Here is a 21,024-nt window from a genome sequence, read left to right on the forward strand (position 1 = left end):
TTTATAGATGGCAATTTGAATGCACAGCGATACCGTGACGAGATCGAGGCCCATTGTCGTGCCATTCATCCGCCGCCATCACCTCATGTTTCAGCATGATAATGCACGGCCTCATGTCGCAAGGATCTGTACATAATTCCTGGAAGCTGTAAATGTCCCAGTTCTTCCATAGCCTGCATACTCACCAGACATGTCACCCATTGAGCAAGTTTGGGATGCTCTGGATATTGACGTGTACGACAGCGTGTTCCAGTTCCCGCTAATATCCAGCAACTTCGCATAGCCATTGAAGACGAGTGGGACAACATTCCACAGGCCACAATCAACAACCTGATCAACTCTATGCAAAGGAGATATGTCGCGCTGCATGAGGCAAATGGTGGTCACACCAGATACTGACTGGTTTTCTGATCCACGCCCCTACTTTGTTTTAAAGGTATCTGTGACCAACAGATGCATATCTGTATTCCCAGTCATGTGAAATCCATAGATTAGGGCCTAATTTATTTATTTCAATTTACTGATTTCCTTATATGAACTGTAACTCAGTAAAATCTTAGAAATTGTTGGATGTTGCGTTTATATTTTTGTTCAGTATATATACTGTATATATTACACAGTACCAGTCAAAAGTTTGGACACACCTACTCATTCAAGGGTTTTTCTTTATTTTCACTATTTTCTACATTGTATAATAATAGCGAAGACATCAAAACTATGAAATAACACATATGGAATCATGTAGTAACCAAAAAAGTGTTAAACAAATATATTTTATATTTGAGATCCTTTGCACACATGCAGCTAACAGAAATATATGGAAATGTCTGCTCTATCTGATATTACAACCAACTGATTGCAGCATTACTGCAAAACTGGAAGAGGCAAGTGGAAGGGGGAGTAGGTAAGGAACTTGTCTGTCGTCCCTACATTAAAGACCAGAATAGGTTAAAGGAAATTGTGATAAATAAAAAAGTATACCAGTTTCATTTAAGGACCAAAACATTTACAGCTGCGCCATACAGGTTACAAAATATATAGTTGGGAAGAGATTTTTGATGCGCATGGCATTGATGAACTGATAGACAAAACAACGGCGGATTCAAAACCTAACGTTTTTCAATTTCAATTATTATAGAAAATCCTTGCAACCAAAAGAATGTTATGTATATGGGGGATACAACCATCCCAGCTCTACAGACTTTGCTGCGAAAAGACAGGGCCATTAGATCACTTGTTTTGGTACTGCCCATATGTAGCTTGTTTTTGGTCGCAGGTTCAGGAATGGCTGAAGAATTGCAACATTTACAGTGGCTTGCAAAACTATTCACCCGCCTTGGCATTTTTCCTATTTTGTTGCCTTACAACCTGGAATTAAAATTGATTTTGGGGGGGTTTGTATCATTTGATTTACACAACATGCCTACCACTTTGAAGATGCAAAATACTTTTTCTTGTGAAACAAACAAGAAATAAGACAAAAAATACAGAAAACTTGAGCGTGCACAACTATTCACCCCCCCCCCCCCCCCCCCATTCTTCAAGGCAAAACTGCTCCAGCTCCTTCAAGAGCTTGAGTATAAGCATGAGTCATTGTTATGTGAGCTTCTCCCACAACTTGGTTCTCTCAGGCTGAAAAAAACAGGCATACATGGCTAGATGCTATTTCCTACTGCACCAGCTGTTTTCCCAGCCCAGCCCCAGAGGCAGTCTGAGAGAGTGCCACAGAGGATCACCCATCAGCAGTATCATCCTGGTTTTAAACATCTCTAAGGGGGCATGCTGCCCTGGGATACCAAGAGGATGAGAAGATGAGGACTGATTCAAGGCTACACTTCTCACCACCCCCACACCACATTGTGTGTATGTGTGTGTGTGTGTGTGTGTATGTGTGTGTGTGTGTGTGTGTGTGTGTGTGTGTGTGTGTTTGTGTGTGTCAGACCTGGGTTCAAATATTATTTACGGTATTTCAGTGACTTTGATAGACATTTGGAAGTAAGTATTTATATATTGAAAAGACAAGTAGTTGAATATTGGAATATATTTGGAAATACACCTGGAACGTTTTTGAAAATACTCAAATACACCCATTTAACCCAGGTATTTGAAAATAGTATTTCAAGTAGTTGATTCGGGCCACATTATATGAAAATACTCAAATACACAGAAAATAAGTATTTAAAAAACAAATAATCAAATTCACATGTATTTGAACCCAGTTCCGGTGTGTGTGTGCGCGTGTGGGGAAGCACAGGCCAGGGCCAGGCGATGGACGAGAGCAGAGAGAGAAAGAGAACAGGTTATTGATCGGGCCTGTAATGACACACACTTTTAATTAGACTGACCAGGCAGTCATTGACAGATACTGAATAACCTTCAGGACACATTGGCTGCATTCACACAGGCAGCCCAATTCTGATATTTTTTCCACTAATTGGTTTTTGACTAATCAGATCAGCTCTGAAAAAGATCTGATGTGAAAAGATCTGATGGACTAATTGGTATTTTGACCAACCACATGAGATCTTTTCACATCAGATCTTTTTCAGAGCTGATCTGATTGGTCAAAAGACCAATTAGGCTGCATTTACACAGACAGCCCAATTCTGTTTTTTTCCCACTAATTGGTCTTTTGACCAATCACATCAGATCTTATCACATCTTTTTCAGAGCTGATCTGATTGGTCAATAGACCAATTAGTGAATAAAATATCAGAATTGGGCTGCCTGTAAACGCAGCCATAGTCACTCTGATCATTCAATCAGGAAGGTATGGTGGTGTAGAGAAACCAGTGGAAAGATTTTATGTGATTTAAAGGAATTACTAATTACAGCACATCCTTATTCAATATAGTCCTTGTTACATACATTATTATAATGAAGTAGAAATCCATGGTAGATTGTCACATAAAATATGGTGATTTTCATGCTGAAGATTTCAGGAGAAGCACTTGGCAGCAACCTCAAGTGTGTGGCGGCAGGTAGCTTAGTGGTTATGAGCGTTGTGCCAGTAACCGAAAGGTCGCTGGTTCTAATCCCCGAGCCGACTAGGTGAAAAATCTGTCGATGTGCCCTTGAGCAAGGCACTTAACCCTAATTGCTCCTGTAAATCGCTCTGGATAAGAGCGTCTGCTCAATGACAAAAAAAAACACACAAAAAACAAGTGGACAGCTTGTATTCAACAACTCAGTGAAGTTCTAACCAGCATTCTGTCCTAGCAAAGCCAGAACCAGAGGGTTACTGGTGCACCCGCTGGAATGCAGGTCTATCATTAAGTGAAACGTGTTATCTAATAGCAGTGGGGATCAGGCCGTCATTCATGTTAGGGACTGATACTGTGCTGTCAGTATGGATTTAGCTATAGCCAATGGCAACGCGCAGCCAATACATGACAGATTATCAATAAGGAAACTACCAATGACAGGAAGCACAGTCAGCGACAGGGTTAATACTGATCGTTACTGAGATGTTTGGACACACTTCTGTTCAAAGCAATTTACATGGACATTCTGGAGAACATATTAACCAATTGATCTATCACCCTCAGTGCAGACTAAGCATTTCAGACTGCTGTGCCTGGCTGAATAGTTAAAGAGCAGAGCATGCAACCAATAATGTGAGGAAGTCAGCAAACTTCAACATCAACAGTCCGTTTGCGTAACCATTCAACCATACTGCTACTGCTGCTGGTAAAGGAAACCTTGGGAGGGAATCACTGTATGCACATAACTTATACCTGAATGACTCAAGTAGCAGTATACCATCTGGTATTAGAGCCAGGAGTCTCTTAATTCAACAATTAATCTCTCCGCTAAGCCATAGGAAAGCACACTCTAAGAAATAAACCGTTAACTACAAACTTCTCAGTAGCATGTGCCTAATGTACACCAGAGAATAACACATAATGGTGAGCTAGGGCGAGTGGGTAAGGAGGGATGGTGGTTTAGGAGGAGTGTCAGATGGGATTATCACAATGCAGTCTCTCTCTCTGTAGTTACACCCAGAGAGGAACATCATCATCATCAGTTTAAGCACTCTGGGGCAAACCACGACAGAGAGCGCAACAGACCTAAACCGTCCGCCCGCACAGCGTACAGTGGGGAAAAAAAGTATTTAGTCAGCCACCAATTGTGCAAGTTCTCCCACTTAAAAAGATGATAGAGGCCTGTAATTTTCATCATAGGTACACGTCAACTATGACAGACAAATTGAGGAAATAAAATCCAGAAAATCGCATTGTAGGATTTTTTATGAATTTATTTGCAAATTATGGTGGAAAATAAGTATTTGGTCACCTACAAACAAGCAAGATATCTGGCTCTCACAGACCTGTAACTTCTTCTTTAAGAGGCTCCTCTGTCCTCCACTCGTTACCTGTATTAATGGCACCTGTTTGAATTTGTTATCAGTATGATAGACACCTGTCCACAACCTCAAACAGTCACACTCCAAACTCCACTATGGCCAAGACCAAAGAGCTGTCAAAGGACACCAGAAACAAAATTGTAGACCTGCACCAGGCTGGGAAGACTGAATCTGCAATAGGTAAGCAGCTTGGTTTGAAGAAATCAACTGTGGGAGCAATTATTAGGAAATGGAAGACATACAAGACCACTGATAATCTCCCTCGATCTGGGGCTCCACGCAAGATCTCACCCCGTGGGGTCAAAATGATCACAAGAACGGTGAGCAAAAATCCCAGAACCACACGGGGGGACCTAGTGAATGACCTGCAGAGAGCTGGGACCAAAGTAACAAAGCCTACCATCAGTAACACACTACGCCGCAAGGGACTCAAATCCTGCAGTGCCAGACGTGTCCCCCTGCTTAAGCCAGTACATGTCCAGGCCCGTCTGAAGTTTGGTAGAGTGCATTTGGATGATCCAGAAGAGGATTGGGAGAATGTCATTTGGTCAGATAAAACCAAAATATAACTTTTTGGTAAAAACTCAACTCGTCGTGTTTGGAGGACAATGAATGCTGAGTTGCATCCAAAGAACACCATACCTACTGTGAAGCATGGGGGTGGAAACATCATGCTTTGGGGCTGTTTTTCTGCAAAGGGACCAGAACGACTGATCCGTGTAAAGGAAAGAATGAATGGGGCCATGTATCATGAGATTTTGAGTGAAAACCTCCTTCCATCAGCAAGGGCATTGAACATGAAACGTGGCTTGGTCTTTCAGCATGACAATGATCCCAAACACACCGCCCGGGCAACAAAGGAGTGGCTTCGTAAGAAACATTTCAAGGTCCTGGAGTGGCCTAGCCAGTCTCCAGATCTCAACCCCATAGAAAATCTTTGGAGGGAGTTGAAAGTCTGTGTTGCCCAGCGACAGCCCCAAAACATCACTGCTCTAGAGGAGATCTGCATGGGGGAATGGGCCAAAATACCAGCAACAGTGTGTGAAAACCTTGTGAAGACTTACAGAAAACGTTTGACCTGTGTCATTGCCAACAAAGGGTATATAACAAAGTATTGAGAAACCTTTGTTATTGACCAAATACTTATTTTCCACCATAATTTGCTAATAAATTCATTAAAAATCCTACAATGTGATTTTCTGGATTTTTTTTCCTCATTTTGTCTGTCATAGTTGACGTGTACCTATGATGAAAATTACAGGCCTCTCTCATCTTTTTAAGTGGGAGAACTTGCACAATTGGTGGCTGACTAAATACTTTTTTTCCCCACTGTACATTCACAAACAAACAAAACAACTTTAGAATCAGCTCTGTCTCTCTGAGATTTGTCACAGCATTCTCAGACAGTATACAATTTCTCTGAATTTCGATGCGCATGGCATTTATGAACTGATAAACAAAACAACGGTGGATTCAAAACCTAACGTTTTTCAATTTCAATTATTATAGAAAATCCTTGCAACCAATAGAATGTTATGTATATGGGGGATACAACCATCCCAGCTCTACATACTTTGCTGCGAAAAGACAGAGCCATTAGATCACTTGTTTTGGTACAGCCCATATGTAGCTTGTTTTTGGTCGCAGGTTCAGGAATGGCTGAAGAATTGCAACATTTACAGTGGCTTGCAAAACTATTCACCCCCTTTGTCATTTTTCCTATTTTGTTGCCTTACAACCTGGAATTAAAATGGATTTTTGGGGGGTTTGTATCATTTGATTTACACAACATGCCTACCACTTTGAAGATGCAAAATATTTTTTCTTGTGAAACAAACAAGAAATAAGACAAAAAATACAGAAAACTTGGGTGTGCATAACTGCTCCAGCTCCTTCAAGTTGGATGGGTTCCGCTGGTGTACAGCAATCTTTAAGTCACACCACAGATTCTCAATTGGATTGAGGTCTGGCCTTTGACTAGGCCATTCCAATACATTTAAATGTTTTCCACCATCCTTTAAACCACTCTAGTGTTGCTTTAGCAGTATGCTTATGGTCATTGTCCTGCTTGAAGGTGAACCTCCATCCTAGTCTCAAATCTCTGGAAGACTGAAACAGGTTTCCCTCAATCATTTCCCTGTATTTAGCGCCATCAGTCCTTCAATTATGAACAGTTTCCCAGTCCCTGCCGATGAAAAACATCCCCACAGCATGATGCTGCCACCACCATGCTTCACTGTAGGGATGGTGTTCTCGGGGTGATGAGAGGTGTTGGGTTTGCGTCAGACATAGCGTTTCCATGATGGCCAAAAAGCTCAATTTTAGTCTCATCTGACCAGAGTACCTTCTTCCATACGTTTGGGGAGTCTCCCACATGCCTTTTGGCGAACACCAAACGTGTTTGCTTATTTTTTTCTTTAAGCAATGGCTTTTTTCTGGCCACTCTTCCGTAAAGCCCACCTCTGTGGAGTGTATGGCTTAAAGTGGTCCTATGGACAGATACTCCAATCTCCGCTGTGGAGCTTTGCAGCTCCTTCAGGGTTATCTTTGGTCTCTTTGTTGCCTCTCTGATTAATGCCCTCCTTGCCTGGTCTGTGAGTTTTGGTGGGCGGCCCTCTCTTGGCAGGTTTGTTGTGGTGCCATATTCTTTCAATTTTTTAATAATGGATTTAATGGGCTCCGTGGGATGTTCAAAGTTTCAGATATTTTTTTATAACCCCAACCCTGATCTGTACTTATCCACAACTTTATCCCTGACCTGTTTGGAGAGCACCTTGGTCTTCATGGTGCCACTTGCTTGGTGGTGCCCCTTGCTTAGTGGTGTTGCAGACTCTGGGGCCTTTCAGAACTGGTGTATATATACTGAGATCATGTGACAGATCATGTGACACTTAGATTGAACACAGGTGTACTTTATTTAACTAACTATGTGACTTCTAAAGGTAATTGGTTGCACCAGATCTTATTTAGGAGCTTCATAGCAAAGTGGGTGAATACATATGCACGCACCACTTTTCGTTATTTATTTTGTATAATTCTTTGAAACAAGTAATTATTTTCATTTCACTTCACCAATTTGGACTATTTTGTGTATGTCCATTACATGAAATCCAAATAAAAATCCATTTAAATTAAAGGTTGTAATGCAACAAAATAGGAAAAACGCCAAGAGGGATGAATACTTTTGCAAGACACTCTACCTGGAGCTAACTCTGCAAATAAGTCATAGTCAATCGATCAATAGTATAATAATACTCTTAGTAAAAATGTTCATCTTTAATTTACAATCTGTAGAAACTATGAGAATAGAAAGGTTTAGAACGTTTGTGAAACATTACAGCAAAGTTGAAATAAATATATGGCAATTAGAAATCAAACTGGATGGTTTTCAGAGCTAGATGGGAGGGGTTGAGGGTAGCTGAAGGGTGGGACTTAAAACAAATAAAAAGATAACTAATGTAAAATATACCATGTCCGTATAATGTACATAGGCTTCTACTTACAATTTAGTGGGGGCCTAAGTACTGTTGTATATTAGTTGACTCCAATTAGGGGAGGGGTGGTAGGGTTAGAGAAAAGTAATAAAGAAGAAAATCTAAATACAGTGCATTCGGAAAGTATTCAGACCACTTCCCTTTTTTACATTGTGTTACGTTACAGCCTTATTCTAAAATTATTTTAACTTTTTCCCCTCATCAATCTACACACAATACCCCATAATGACAAAGTGAAAACAGGTTTTTAGAATTTTCAGACCCTTTGCTATAAGACTCGAAATTGAGCTCAGGTGCATCCTGTTTCCATTGATCATCCTTGAGATGTTTCTACAACTTGATTGGAGTCCACCTGTGGTAAATTTAATTGATTGGACATGATTTGGAAAGGCACACACTTGTCTATATAAGGCCCCACAGTTGACAATGCATGTCAGAGCAAAAACCAAGCCATGAGGTCGATGGAATTGTCCGTAGAGCTCCAAGACAGGATTGTGTCGAGGCACAGATCTGGGGAAGGGTACCAAAACATTTCTGCAGCATTGAAGGTCCCCAAGAACACAGTGGCCTCCATCATTCTTAAATGGAAGAAGTTTGAACTCTTTCTAGAGCTGGCCGCCCGGCCAAACTGATCAATCGGGGGAGAAGGGCCTTGGTCAGGGAGGTGACCAAGAACCCGATGGTCACTCTGACAGAGCTCCAGAGTTCCTCTGTGGAGATGGGAGAACCTTCCAGAAGGACAACCATCTTCATCACTCCACCAATTAGGCCTTTATGGTAGAGTGGCCAGATGGAAGCCAATCCTCAGTAAAAGGCACATGACAGCCTGCTTGGAGTTTGACAAAACAAGATTCTCTGATGAAACCAACATTGAACTCTTTGGCCTGAATGCCAAGTGTCACGTCTGGAGGAAACCTGGCACCATCCCTACGGTGAAGCACGGTGGTGGCAGCATCATGATGAGGCAATGTTTTTAAGTGGCAGGGCCTGGGAGACTAATCAGGATCGAGGGAAAGATGAACGGAGCAAAGTACAAAGAGATCCTTGATGAAAACTCTCAGGACCTCAGACTGGGGCGAAGGTTCACCTTCCAACAGGACAACGACCCTAAGCACACAGCCAAGACAATGCAGGAGTGGCTTCGGGACATGTCTCTGAATGTCCTTGAGTGGCCCAGCCAGAGCCCGGACTTGAATCCAATCGAACATCTCTGGAGAGACCTGAAAATAGCTGTGCAGCGATGCTCCCCCTCCAACCTTTTTTTTTTTTTTTTTTTTTTTTTTGTCATTTAGCAGACGCTCTTATCCAGAGCGACTTACAGTTAGTGAATACATATTTTTTTATACTGGCCCCCCGTGGGAATTGAACCCACAACCCTGGCGTTGCAAACGCCATGCTCTATCAACTGAGCTACATCCCTGCCGGCCATTCCCACCCCTACCCTGGACGACGCTGGGCCAATTGTGCGCCGCCCATGAGTCTCCCGGTCGCGGCCGGCTGCGACAGAGCCTGGATTCGAACCAGGATCTCTAGTGGCACAGTTAGCACTGCGCCGCAGTGCCTTAGACCACTGCGCCACTCAGGAGTTGCGCAGAGCTTGAGAGGATCTGCAGAGAAGAATGGGAGAAACTCCCCAAATACAGGTGTGCCAAGCTTGTAGCGTCATCCCCAAGAAGACTCAAGGCTTTAATCGCTGCCAAAGGTGCTTCAACAAAGTTCTGAGTAAAGGGTCTGAAAACTTATGTAAATATCCGTTTTTTTATGTTTAATACATTTGCAAAAATTTCTAAGAACCTGTTTTTGCTTTGTCATTATGAGGTAGTGTGTAGATTGATGAGTGGAAAAAAACATTTAATCCATTTTAGAATAAGGCTGTAACATAACAAAATGTGGAAAAAGTCAAGGTCTGAATACTTTCCGAATGCACTGTATATTTATGGAGGATTGGAAATGATGCAGACAATTACATTGATAGAACCCACAATCTATCTGCAATATTAAAGCTGATCTACCCCCTACAAAAAATAAAAAATAAACAGTCTCTAGAAAGTGTTGACAGTTCCTTTTCTTTCAGTGGTTCTCAAGAAAAGCAACAGTACAGGCAACTTGAGGTAAGACAATGAGAAGTGGACAGCAGCCACAATGCTTTACTGTTTTGTTCCCTGGTGTCCACAGGATCTCAGGCCTCTAGAAACACCTCTCAGGGATGAGATCTATCAAACCCACACTGGCTGGGAATTCAATCACCCTCCTTCAAACGCACAACTCACATCATACTGTCCTGGTAGCTCCTGATTGTCAGCATAATCGTAGTTAGTCAGAGAACATCTCAGCATTTTTGCCTAGGCTGTCAGTCTTTATCTCTCTGTATGCCTCTCTGTCTTTATGTCTCACCTAAATCTGATGTGTTTAACATTTGTATCCCCAGGTAACTGGAATGTGAGGTGAGATGGGAGTAGTGGGGTAAGATGGGGCCACCTCTCTGCTCACGGACCCCTGGAGGCTCCTGAAGGCCCCCCGAGTCCCCAGCAGAGACAGACTGTCTCCCTCAATCTGGGCTCAGTGATGGGAGAGCGCAAAGTGATTTAGAGCAGACCCATCATTACTGCTGAGTAGAACTCTTCAGACAGGAACCCATCAGGGTTTGATGCCCAGATAACATCATATTCTTAGCTTATCCAGCTGAAATACAGAACACCTTAATTAACTGTGGCAGTCTGCTTAAGGACAGTCAATGACAAGGATCTCGTCATACACACCTTGTTAACAGTGGACCTGGGACGTCATCGTGACTAAAACTGAAACGTCAGATCTCAGCTATTTATACTTCTCCAGTTACAATGAGAGGCTGAGGAGGATGTTTTTACAGCTGAGTACATGCTTTTGCCTTCGATAATTTTGTCAGCGATCAATGCATTCTATAATTTTCAAGTGTTTGGTTTGAGGTATTGTTAACCTGGCAACACTACTTTGTACAGTGAGTGCGTCATTGAGCAGCACAGGGGTGTCGTCCTAACAAGCAATGTTTCCGCTGTGAATCTGTTGTTCTATATAAAAAGGTACACAACACGTTGCAAGACTTGCTAGATGGAAATTGAGCACTCACAGGGAGGTTGAAATGGCCTTAAGATTCTCAGAAAATAAAACAGAGAACAATTACTCCTTCTCCTACTGAAAATAACATTATATTTTTCATCAACTTCAGACTGCCATCTTTTTGAGTGGAAGATGTGCATGAAAGTTTCTAGGAATGGTTTATATGTCCTTTCATCATCGCTTTCTATTGAACTATTGTTTCCCTACAGCAGACAATACAACAAGGACTGTATGTGTTTGTATGGAGGAGTCTGGCTGACTATTTCTGACCCAGTAGGTGGCAAGGAGCAACCACAAAGAGCAAAGGTGACAAAACGGATCATTCATTCACGCTGCTCCAGTCTGCAAAGAACAGTTGTTTGGGAAAATAATATTTCTGTTTTAAAACTTGCTCTGTTATGACACGACCCAAGAAAGGTAACTTTAGTGTTACACCTGTCAAGACAATTTTACCACATTCTCAATGAAAGACGATCAAATATAACATGCTATTTCAATGTTTATGTTTGTAAAAAGGCATGTCAGGACATGTTATGGCATTTGTATATATTTTCACATCCAGAAAATGTTCTGAATATTGCAATACATATACATCCTATACATTTCCTTTGGCAGATATATGGTTACAATAAAAGTGTAATGTTTTATTAGTCATATGTACAGGGTACATGCTTAATTGCAGGTTCCTTCTCGACAATGCAACAACAATAAGAAATAAGAAAAGTTAAGAAAATGTATGAACATAAAGTAAATACAATGCATGTATTATGGGAGTAAATACACAAAACAGCTGGATAGCAGTATCTGACAGTACAAAACCCCACACCCCACCTCAGTTTCAGGCACAGAGAGATTCTAGAAGGCTGAGTTCCATGCCTCTTCTATCCATGAGACGGGATTTCCATAAAATCATACCTTTTCAAATAAATGGAAATTCTTTACAGTAAAAAAACAATAAATAATACAATATTTGCAAGTTTAACCATCAATTTTGATTGTTTGGGTTCATCCCAAGACATACAGTAAATATGAACATAATTATAAACATTATAGTCTGCTCATGGTCCCCCCTGTAAATGAGTCCCCCCTGTAAATGAGTCCCCCCTGTAAATGAGTGCCCAGGGAAACGAGGTCAGCAGCTTTCAGGGCCTGCATGTGTTGATGTTCTTGCCAGCGGCTGCATCCTCCACCAGAGACAGGTGGTAGTCAGTAGAGAGGGTGAGCTGAGAGATACAGCCTACCAGGCCCCACAGGTACTGGCCATGGGTATACAAGCCAACTTCTTTCATTCCACCTGCAGGAACCATGGCATTATCATCATCATCATCATCCTTAATATTACTATCATCAACATTATCATTATCATCATCATCATCATCATCATCATCATCATCAATATTACCACCATATCCTTCCCACCACCACCATTACACCTACTATCTCCATCAACAGCACTACTGACCCAGGTACACCATGCCGTTGGTATTGAGCTGTCTCATGTTGCCTGGTGATCTCCCTGTACTGGTCTCATAGTGGTCCACTGTCAGGCTCCCATACTGGCCATCTCTGATAGAGACACAACCTCATTACAACACTCCACCAGGGAGCAGACTCCACCATACAGAACAATTAACATATAGTATCTTTACAGTTTCCTCTGTAAATTGCTGTGTAAAAGCAGGTAACATAATTGTTTATCAACACATCAATATTTCTGAGGCAAAGAAAGGACTGAATAGTGAAAGAGCTCACCTGACTGCCTTGACCCGATGCCATTGTCCATCGCTAAAGGTTCCATTGATCATTACTATGACAACACCACTTCCAAGGTTATAGCTGAATAGAAAGGGTCAACGTAAGAGAGAAGCATGATCTCTCTCTCTCATACACACACACAACCACACACTCTCTCTCTGACCCCTGGCATATAGCCTCCATTGTTTACGGGGCTACTTGTACCTGAAGATGAGAGCCCCGTCCTTCAAGCCCAGAGAAACAAAGTCACTGTTGGCGCTCACAGGAGTGTGGCCTCGCCATAGCAACAAGCCATCCTGAGCTGAGCTCCTAAAGCGCAGCAACACATGAGTCCTGCAGCCTGACACCCTGATACAGAGATAGTAGAGTAAAGAGAGAAGAGATAATACTTATTTTTATCTACTGATATGGTTAGTTAATACATAATGAAATATGCAAATCATCTGCAAAATCGAAGGGGCATACCTCTTTAAAATGTCCTTGTTGTTGTAAGCGAGGTAGCTTCGTCCAATAAACTGGGGAATCTCAGTGGCCTCTGTTACTAAAGGATATACAGTGTCTTCAGAATGTATTCATACCGCTTGACTTATTCCACATTTTGCTGTGTTACAGCCTTAATTAAAAAATGATTAAATATATGTTTTTTCTAACCCATCTACACACAATAACCCATAATGACCAAGTGAAAACATGTTTTTAGAAATTTTTGCAGATGTATTGAAAATGAAATACAGATATATGTAATTTACATAAGTATTCACACCCCTGAGTCAATACATGTTAGAATCACCTTTGGTAGCAATTACAGCTGGGAGGCTTTCTGGGTAAGTCTCAAAGAGCTTTGCACACCTGGATTGTACAATATTTGCACATTATTCTTAAAAAAATTATTCAGGCTCTGTCAAATTGGTTGTTGATCATTGTTAGACAGCCATTTTCAAGTCGTTCCATAGATCTTCAAGCTGATTTAAGTCAAAACTGTAATTAGGCCACACAGGAACATTCAATGTCGTCTTGACAAGCATACCAATAACATGATGCATCCAACACCACGCTTGAAAATATGAAGAGTGGTACTCAGTGATGTGTTGTTGGATTTGTCCCAAACATAACACTTTGTATTCAGGACATAGAGTTCCTTTCTTTGCCACATTTTAGTTAGTATTGTGAAGTAACTGCAATGTTGTTGATCCATCCTCAGTTTTGTCCAATGACAGCCATTAAACTCTGTAACTGTTTTAAAGTCACCATTGCCTTCATGTTGAAATCCCTGAGCGGTTTCCTTCCTCTCCAGCAACAGAGTTAGGAAGGACGCCTGTATCTTTGTAGCGATTGGGTGTATTGATAAACCATATAAAGTGTAATAAATAACTTCACCATGCTCAAAGGGATATTCAATGTTTTTTGTTGCTTTTTTTTTTTACCCATCTACCAATAGGTGCCCTTCTTTGCGAGGCATTGGAAAACCTCCCTAGTCTTTGTGGTTGTATCTGTGTTTGAAATTCACTGCTCGACTGAGGGACCTTACAAATATTTGTATGTGTGGGGTAGAGATGAGGTAGTCATTCAAAAATCATGTTAAACACTATTATTGCACACAGAGTCCATGCAACTTATTATGTGACTTGTTAAGCAAATTTATACTCCTGAACTTATTTAGGCTTGCCATAACGAAGGTGTTGAATATGTACTGACTCAAGACATTTCAGCTTTTCATTTTTAATTAATTTATAAAAACACATAATTCCACTTTAACATTATGGGGCATTGTGTGGAGGCCAGTGACACAAAATCTCAATTTAATCAATAAAACATTTAACACAACAAAATGTGGAAAAAGTCAAGGGGTGTGAATACTTTCTGAAGGCACTGTAAAGGGGAAGCTGTACTTACCCACAATTTCCACTAGATGGCACTACAACTTTTCACATGGACAGATTCAATCACAAGCTGTTATCTATTCATACAGCTTATTGTTATAATATGTCATTGTAGAATTATGCACCTGAGCAACATGACACACACAGTGAGACTTACAGTTCATGCAGTAAGTCCCACATTCTGCTCAGCAATACCATGGTCAGAGAAGAGAGAGAGGATAGCGGGTGAGAGGTGGGTAGACTAGAGATGAGTGCATACAGCATTCCCATGCATTATATAATATAGCAGTGAGAGGTCTGACCTTGCAGGCAGTGCTTGCCAGTGTATCCCAGGGGGCAGTCACACTCATACAAGGCCTGTTTTGGGAGGCATGTGCCACTGTTGGCACAGGGGGCGTCTACACAGGGGTGCAGGGAGTTTTCTATGTTTACCCCTTCAGAGAAGTCCTGGGGCAGATGGATGCTGCGCTCATTAAGAGTGATCTGATAGAGATGGGAAGGGCAGAGGAATATGGAACAGTCAATAAGCATACAGAAGGGTGGAGACAAATAGTTAGGGCATAAGTATGTAACGTATCCCCAGCAATCATTATGTACAATACTGTTATGGAACCACATAGCTTCAGTAAAGGTCACTAAGTGTATATGACAGCAATGAGATTAGATTAGAAACTTTGACATTTCCTATTGGTGACATGCCCTGCAAACAATCATGAGTCGTTAGGACGTCCCCGGGACGTCATGAAATGGTCGCTTAAGTCGTCAGGAAGTTGTGTCATGGTCCACTGGAGGTTTTGTCTAGTTCCTGGTCTGTCCTGGGGACGTTTTTAGGACTTTCTTGGGATGTTGTGTCATGGTCCCCTGAAAGGCCTCTTTAACGTTCTTGGGACGTTGTCATGATCCCATGGAGGTTTTTGTCTAGTTCCCGGTTTGTCCTGTGGACTTCACCTGACGGTCCAAAGAAACGTTCTCCCACCCCAAAATTATTTTGGGACCCAGGGCGCATGCAACCTAGTTTAATTATACATCACCCCTTGTTACTGTTGCCAAGCCCATCAAGGCCCTGATTGGTGAAACAATGATCCAGTCACAGCTCTTTTTATTTTTTCTATTTTATTTTATTGTTTCATGTTTTCTCCTGTTTCTTTTTTTTCTTCTTTTTTTTAGGGGGTAGATCAGCTTTAATACTGCAGATAGATTGTAACTTCCATCAATGTAATTGTCTGCATCACTTCCAATCCCCCCTATGTTTTCTTTTCTCGCATATATATATATATATATATATATATATATATATATATATATATATATATATTATACAGTGGGGAGAACAAGTATTTGATACACTGCCGATTTTGCAGGTTTTCCTACCTACAAAGCATGTAGAGGTCTGTAATTTTTTATCATAGATACACTTCAACTGTGAGAGACGGAATCTAAAACAAAAATCCAGAAAATCACATTGTATGATCTTTAAGTAATTCATTTGCATTTTATTGCATGACATAAGTATTTGATCACCTACCAACCAGTAAGAATTCCGGCTCTCACAGACCTGTTAGTTTTTCTTTAAGAAGCCCTCCTGTTCTCCACTCATTACCTGTATTAACTGCACCTGTTTGAACTCGTTACCTGTATAAAAGACACCTGTCCACACACTCAATCAAACATCTCCACAATGGCCAAGACCAGAGAGCTGTGTAAGGACATCAGGGATAAAATTGTAGACCTGCACAAGGCTGGGATGGGCTACAGGACAATAGGCAAGCAGCTTGGTGAGAAGGCAACAACTGTTGGCGCAATTATTAGAAAATGGAAGAAGTTCAAGATGACGGTCAATCACCCTCGGTCTGGGGCTCCATGCAAGATCTCACCTCGTGGGGCATCAATGATCATGAGGAAGGTGAGGGATCAGCCCAGAACTACACGGCAGGACCTGGTCAATGACCTGAAGAGAGCTGGGACCACAGTCTCAAAGAAAACCATTAGTAACACACTGAGCCGTCATGGATTAAAATCCTGCAGCGCACGCAAGGTCCCCCTGCTCAAGCCAGCGCATGTCCAGGCCCGTCTGAAGTTTGAAAATGACCATCTCGATGATCCAGAGGAGGAATGGGAGAAGGTCATGTGGTCTGATGAGACAAAAATATCGCTTTTTGGTCTAAACTCCACTCGCCGTGTTTGGAGGAAGAAGAAGGATGAGTACAACCCCAAGAACACCATCCCAACCGTGAAGCATGGAGGTGGAAACATCATTCTTTGGGGATGCTTTTCTGCAAAGGGGACAGGACGACTGCATCGTATTGAGGGGAGGATGGATGGGGCCATGTATCACGAGATCTTGGCCAACAACCTCCTTCCCTCAGTAAGAGCATTGAAGATGGGTCGTGGCTGGGTCTTCCAGCATGACAATGACCCGAAACACACAGCCAGGGCAACTAAGGAGTGGCTACGTAAGAAGCATCTCAAGGTCCTGGAGTGGCCTAGCCAGTCTCCAGACCTGAACCCAATAGAAAATCTTTGGAGGGAGCTGAAAGTCCGTATTGCCCAGCGACAGCCCCGAAACCTGAAGGATCTGGAGAAGGTCTGTATGGAGGAGTGGGCCAAAATCCCTGCTGCAGTGTGTGCAAACCTGGTCAAGACCTACAGGAAACTTATGATCTCTATAATTGCAAACAAAGGTTTCTGTACCAAATATTAAGTTCTGCTTTTCTGATGTATCAAATACTTATGTCATGCAATAAAATGCACATTAATTACTTAAAAATCATACAATGTGATTTTCTGGATTTTTGTTTTAGATTCCATCTCTCACAGTTGAAGTGTACCTATGATAACAATTACAGACCTCTACATGCTTTGTAAGTAGGAAAACCTGCTAAATCGGCAGTGTATCAAATACTTGTTCTCTCCACTGTATATATATATATATATATATATATACAGTGGGGAGAAAAGGATTTAGTCAGCCACCAATTGTGCAAGTTCTCCCACTTAAAAAGATGAGAGAGGCCTGTAATTTTCATCATAGGTACACGTCAACTATGACAGACAAATTGAGGAATTTTTTTTCCAGAAAATCACATTGTAGGATTTTTTATGAATTTATTTGCAAATTATGGTGGAAAATAAGTATTTGGTCACCTACATACAAGCAAGATTTCTGGCTCTCACAGACCTGTAACTTCTTCTTTAAGAGGCTCCTCTGTCCTCCACTCGTTACCTGTATTAATGGCACCTGTTTGAACTTGTTATCAGTATAAAATACACCTGTCCACAACCTCAAACAGTCACACTCCAAACTCAACTATGGCCAAGACCAAAGAGCTGTCAAATGACACCAGAAACAAAATTGTAGACCTGCACCAGGCTGGGAAGACTGAATCTGCAATAGGTAAGCAGCTTGGTTTGAAGAAATAAACAGTGGGAGCAATTATTAGGAAATGGAAGACATACAAGACCACTGATAATCTCCCTCGATCTGGGGCTCCATGCAAGATCTCACCCCGTGGGGTCAAAATGATCACAAGAACGGTGAGCAAAAATCCCAGAACCACACGGGGGGACCTAGTGAATGACCTGCAGAGAGCTGGGACCAAAGTAACAAAGCCTACCATCAGTAACACACTACGCCGCCAGGGACTTAAATCCTGCAGTGCAAGACGTGTCCCCCTGCTTAAGCCAGTACATGTCCAGGCCCGTCTGAAGTTTGCTAGAGTGCATTTGGATGATCCAGAAGAGGATTGGGAGAATGTCATATGAAACCAAAATATAACTTTTTGGTAAAAACTCAACTCGTCGTGTTTGGAGGACAAAGAATGCTGAGTTGCATCCAAAGAACACCATACCTACTGTGAAGCATGGGGGTGGAAACATCATGCTTTGGGGCTGTTTTTCTGCAAAGGGACCAGGACGACTGATCCGTGTAAAGGAAAGAATGAATGGGGCCATGTATCGTGAGATTTTGAGTGAAAACCTCCTTCCATCAGCAAGGGCATTGAAGATGAAACGTGGCTGGGTCTTTCAGCATGACAATGATCCCAAACACACCGCCCGGGCAACGAAGGAGTGGCTTCGTAAGAAGCATTTCAAGGTCCTGTAGTGGCCTAGCCAGTCTCCAGATCTCAACCCCATAGCAAATCTTTGGAGGGAGTTGAAAGTCCGTGTTGCCCAGCGACAGCCCAAAAACATCACTGCTCTAGAGGAGATCTGCATGGAGGAATGGGCCAAAATACCAGCAACAGTGTGTGAAAACCTTGTGAAGACTTACAGAAAACGTTTGACCTGTGTCATTGCCAACAAAGGGTATATAACAAAGTATTGAGAAACTTTTGTTATTGACCAAATACTTATTTTCCACCATAATTTGCAAATAAATTCATAAAAAATCCTACAATGTGATTTCTGGAGAAAAAAATTCTCATTTTGTCTGTCATAGTTGACGTGTATCTATGATGAAAATTACAGGCCTCTCTCATCTTTTTAAGTGGGAGAACTTGCACAATTGGTGGCTGACTAAATACTTCCCCCCCCCCCCACTGTATATACAGTGAGGGAAAAAAGTATTTGATCCCCTGCTGATTTTGTACGTTTGCCCACTGACAAAGACATGATCATTCTATAATTTTAATGCTAGGTTTATTTGAACAGTGAGAGACAGAATGACAACAAAAAAATCCAGAAAAAAGCATGTCAAAAATGTTATAAATTGATTTGCATTTTAATGAGAGAAATAAGTATTTGACCCCCTCTCAATTAGAAAGATTTCTGGCTCCCAGGTGTCTTTTATACAGGTAACGAGCTGAGATTAGGAGCACACTCTTAAAGGGAGTGCTCCTAATCTCAGCTTGTTACCTGTATAAAAGACACCTGTCCACAGAAGCAATCAATCAATCAGATTCCAAACTCTCCACCATGGCCAAGACCAAAGAGCTCTCCAAGGATGTCAGGGACAAGATTGTAGACCTACACAAGGCTGGAATGGGCTACAAGACCATCGCCAAGCAGCTTGGTGAGAAGGTGACAACAGTTGGTGAGATTATTCGCAAATGGAAGAAACACAAAAGAACTGTCAATCTCCCTCGGCCTGGGGCTCCATGCAAGATCTCACCTCGTGGAGTTGCAATGATCATGAGAATGGTGAGGAATCAGCCCAGAACTACACGGGAGGATCTTGTCAATGATCTCAAGGCAGCTGGGACCATAGTCACCAAGAAAACAATTGGTAACACACTACGCCGTGAAGGACTGAAATCCTGCAGCGCCCGCAAGGTCCCCCTGCTCAAGAAAGCACATATACAGGGCCGTCTGAAGTTTGCCAATGAACATCTGAATGATTCAGAGGAGAACTGGGTGAAAGTGTTGTGGTCAGATGAGACCAAAATCGAGCTCTTTGGCATCAACTCAACTCGCCGTGTTTGGGGGAGGAGGAATGCTGCCTATGACCCCAAGAACACCATCCCCACCGTCAAACACGGAGGTGGAAACATTATGCTTTGGGGGTGTTTTTCTGATAAGGGGACAGGACAACTTCACCGCATCAAAGGGACGATGGACGGGGCCATGTACCGTCAAATCTTGGGTGAGAACCTCCTTCCCTCAGCCAGGGCATTGAAAATGGGTCGTGGATGGGTATTCCAGCATGACAATGACCCAAAACACACGGCCAAGGCAACAAAGGAGTCGCTCAAGAAGAAGCACATTAAGGTCCTGGAGTGGCCTAGCCAGTCTCCAGACCTTAATCCCATAGAAAATCTGTGGAGGGAGCTGAAGGTTCGAGTTGCCAAATGTCAGCCTCGAAACCTTAATGACTAGGAGAAGATCTGCAAAGAGGAGTGGGACAAAATCCCTCCTGAGATGTGTGCAAACCTTGCCACCAAGTACTAAGTCATGTTTTGCAGAGGGGTCAAATACTTATTTCCCTCATTAAAATGTAAATCAATTCATAAAATTTTTGACATGCGTTTTTCTGGATTATTTTTGTTGTTATTCTGTCTCTCACTGTTCAAATAAACCTACCATTAAAATTATAGAATGATCATGTCTTTGTCAGTGGGCAAACGTACAAAATCAGCAGGTGATCAAATACTTTTTTCCCTCACTGTATATATACACATATATATACACATATATATATATACACTGCTCAAAAAAATTAAGGGAACACTAAAATAACACATCCTAGATCTGAATGAATGAAATAATCTTATTAAATACTTTTTTCTTTACATAGTTGAATGTGCTGACAACAAAATCACACAAAAATGATCAATGGAAATCAAATTTATCAACCCATGGAGGTCTGGATTTGGAGTCACCCTCAAAATTAAAGTGGAAAACCACACTACAGGCTGATCCAACTTTGATGTAATGTCCTTAAAACAAGTCAAAATGAGGCTCAGTAGTGTGTGTGGCCTCCACGTGCCTGTATGAC

At 41.8% G+C, this 21,024-nt stretch overlaps 1 protein-coding gene across 1 annotated transcript in view; it reads right to left on the reverse strand.

Annotated features, from left to right (window-relative positions):
- Positions 1-12,036: 12,036 nt before the first annotated feature.
- LOC311127704 (pikachurin-like) overlaps positions 12,037-21,024 on the reverse strand; it is a gene marked incomplete at its 5' end in the record, with an annotated part of 37,351 nt that continues 28,363 nt past the window's right edge. Inside the window, 7 exons of the mRNA XM_084159574.1 lie at positions 12,037-12,250; positions 12,419-12,522; positions 12,709-12,792; positions 12,916-13,059; positions 13,177-13,252; positions 14,749-14,772; positions 14,894-15,074. Of these exons, the coding sequence (XP_084015700.1) occupies positions 12,099-12,250; positions 12,419-12,522; positions 12,709-12,792; positions 12,916-13,059; positions 13,177-13,252; positions 14,749-14,772; positions 14,894-15,074 (765 nt within the window). The 3' untranslated portion in view covers positions 12,037-12,098. The remainder of the gene's footprint in view (positions 12,251-12,418; positions 12,523-12,708; positions 12,793-12,915; positions 13,060-13,176; positions 13,253-14,748; positions 14,773-14,893; positions 15,075-21,024) is intronic.

Source organism: Coregonus lavaretus (assembly GCF_964263955.1).
Source record: "Coregonus lavaretus genome assembly, chromosome: 4".
Classification (NCBI taxonomy): Eukaryota; Metazoa; Chordata; class Actinopteri; order Salmoniformes; family Salmonidae; genus Coregonus; species Coregonus lavaretus.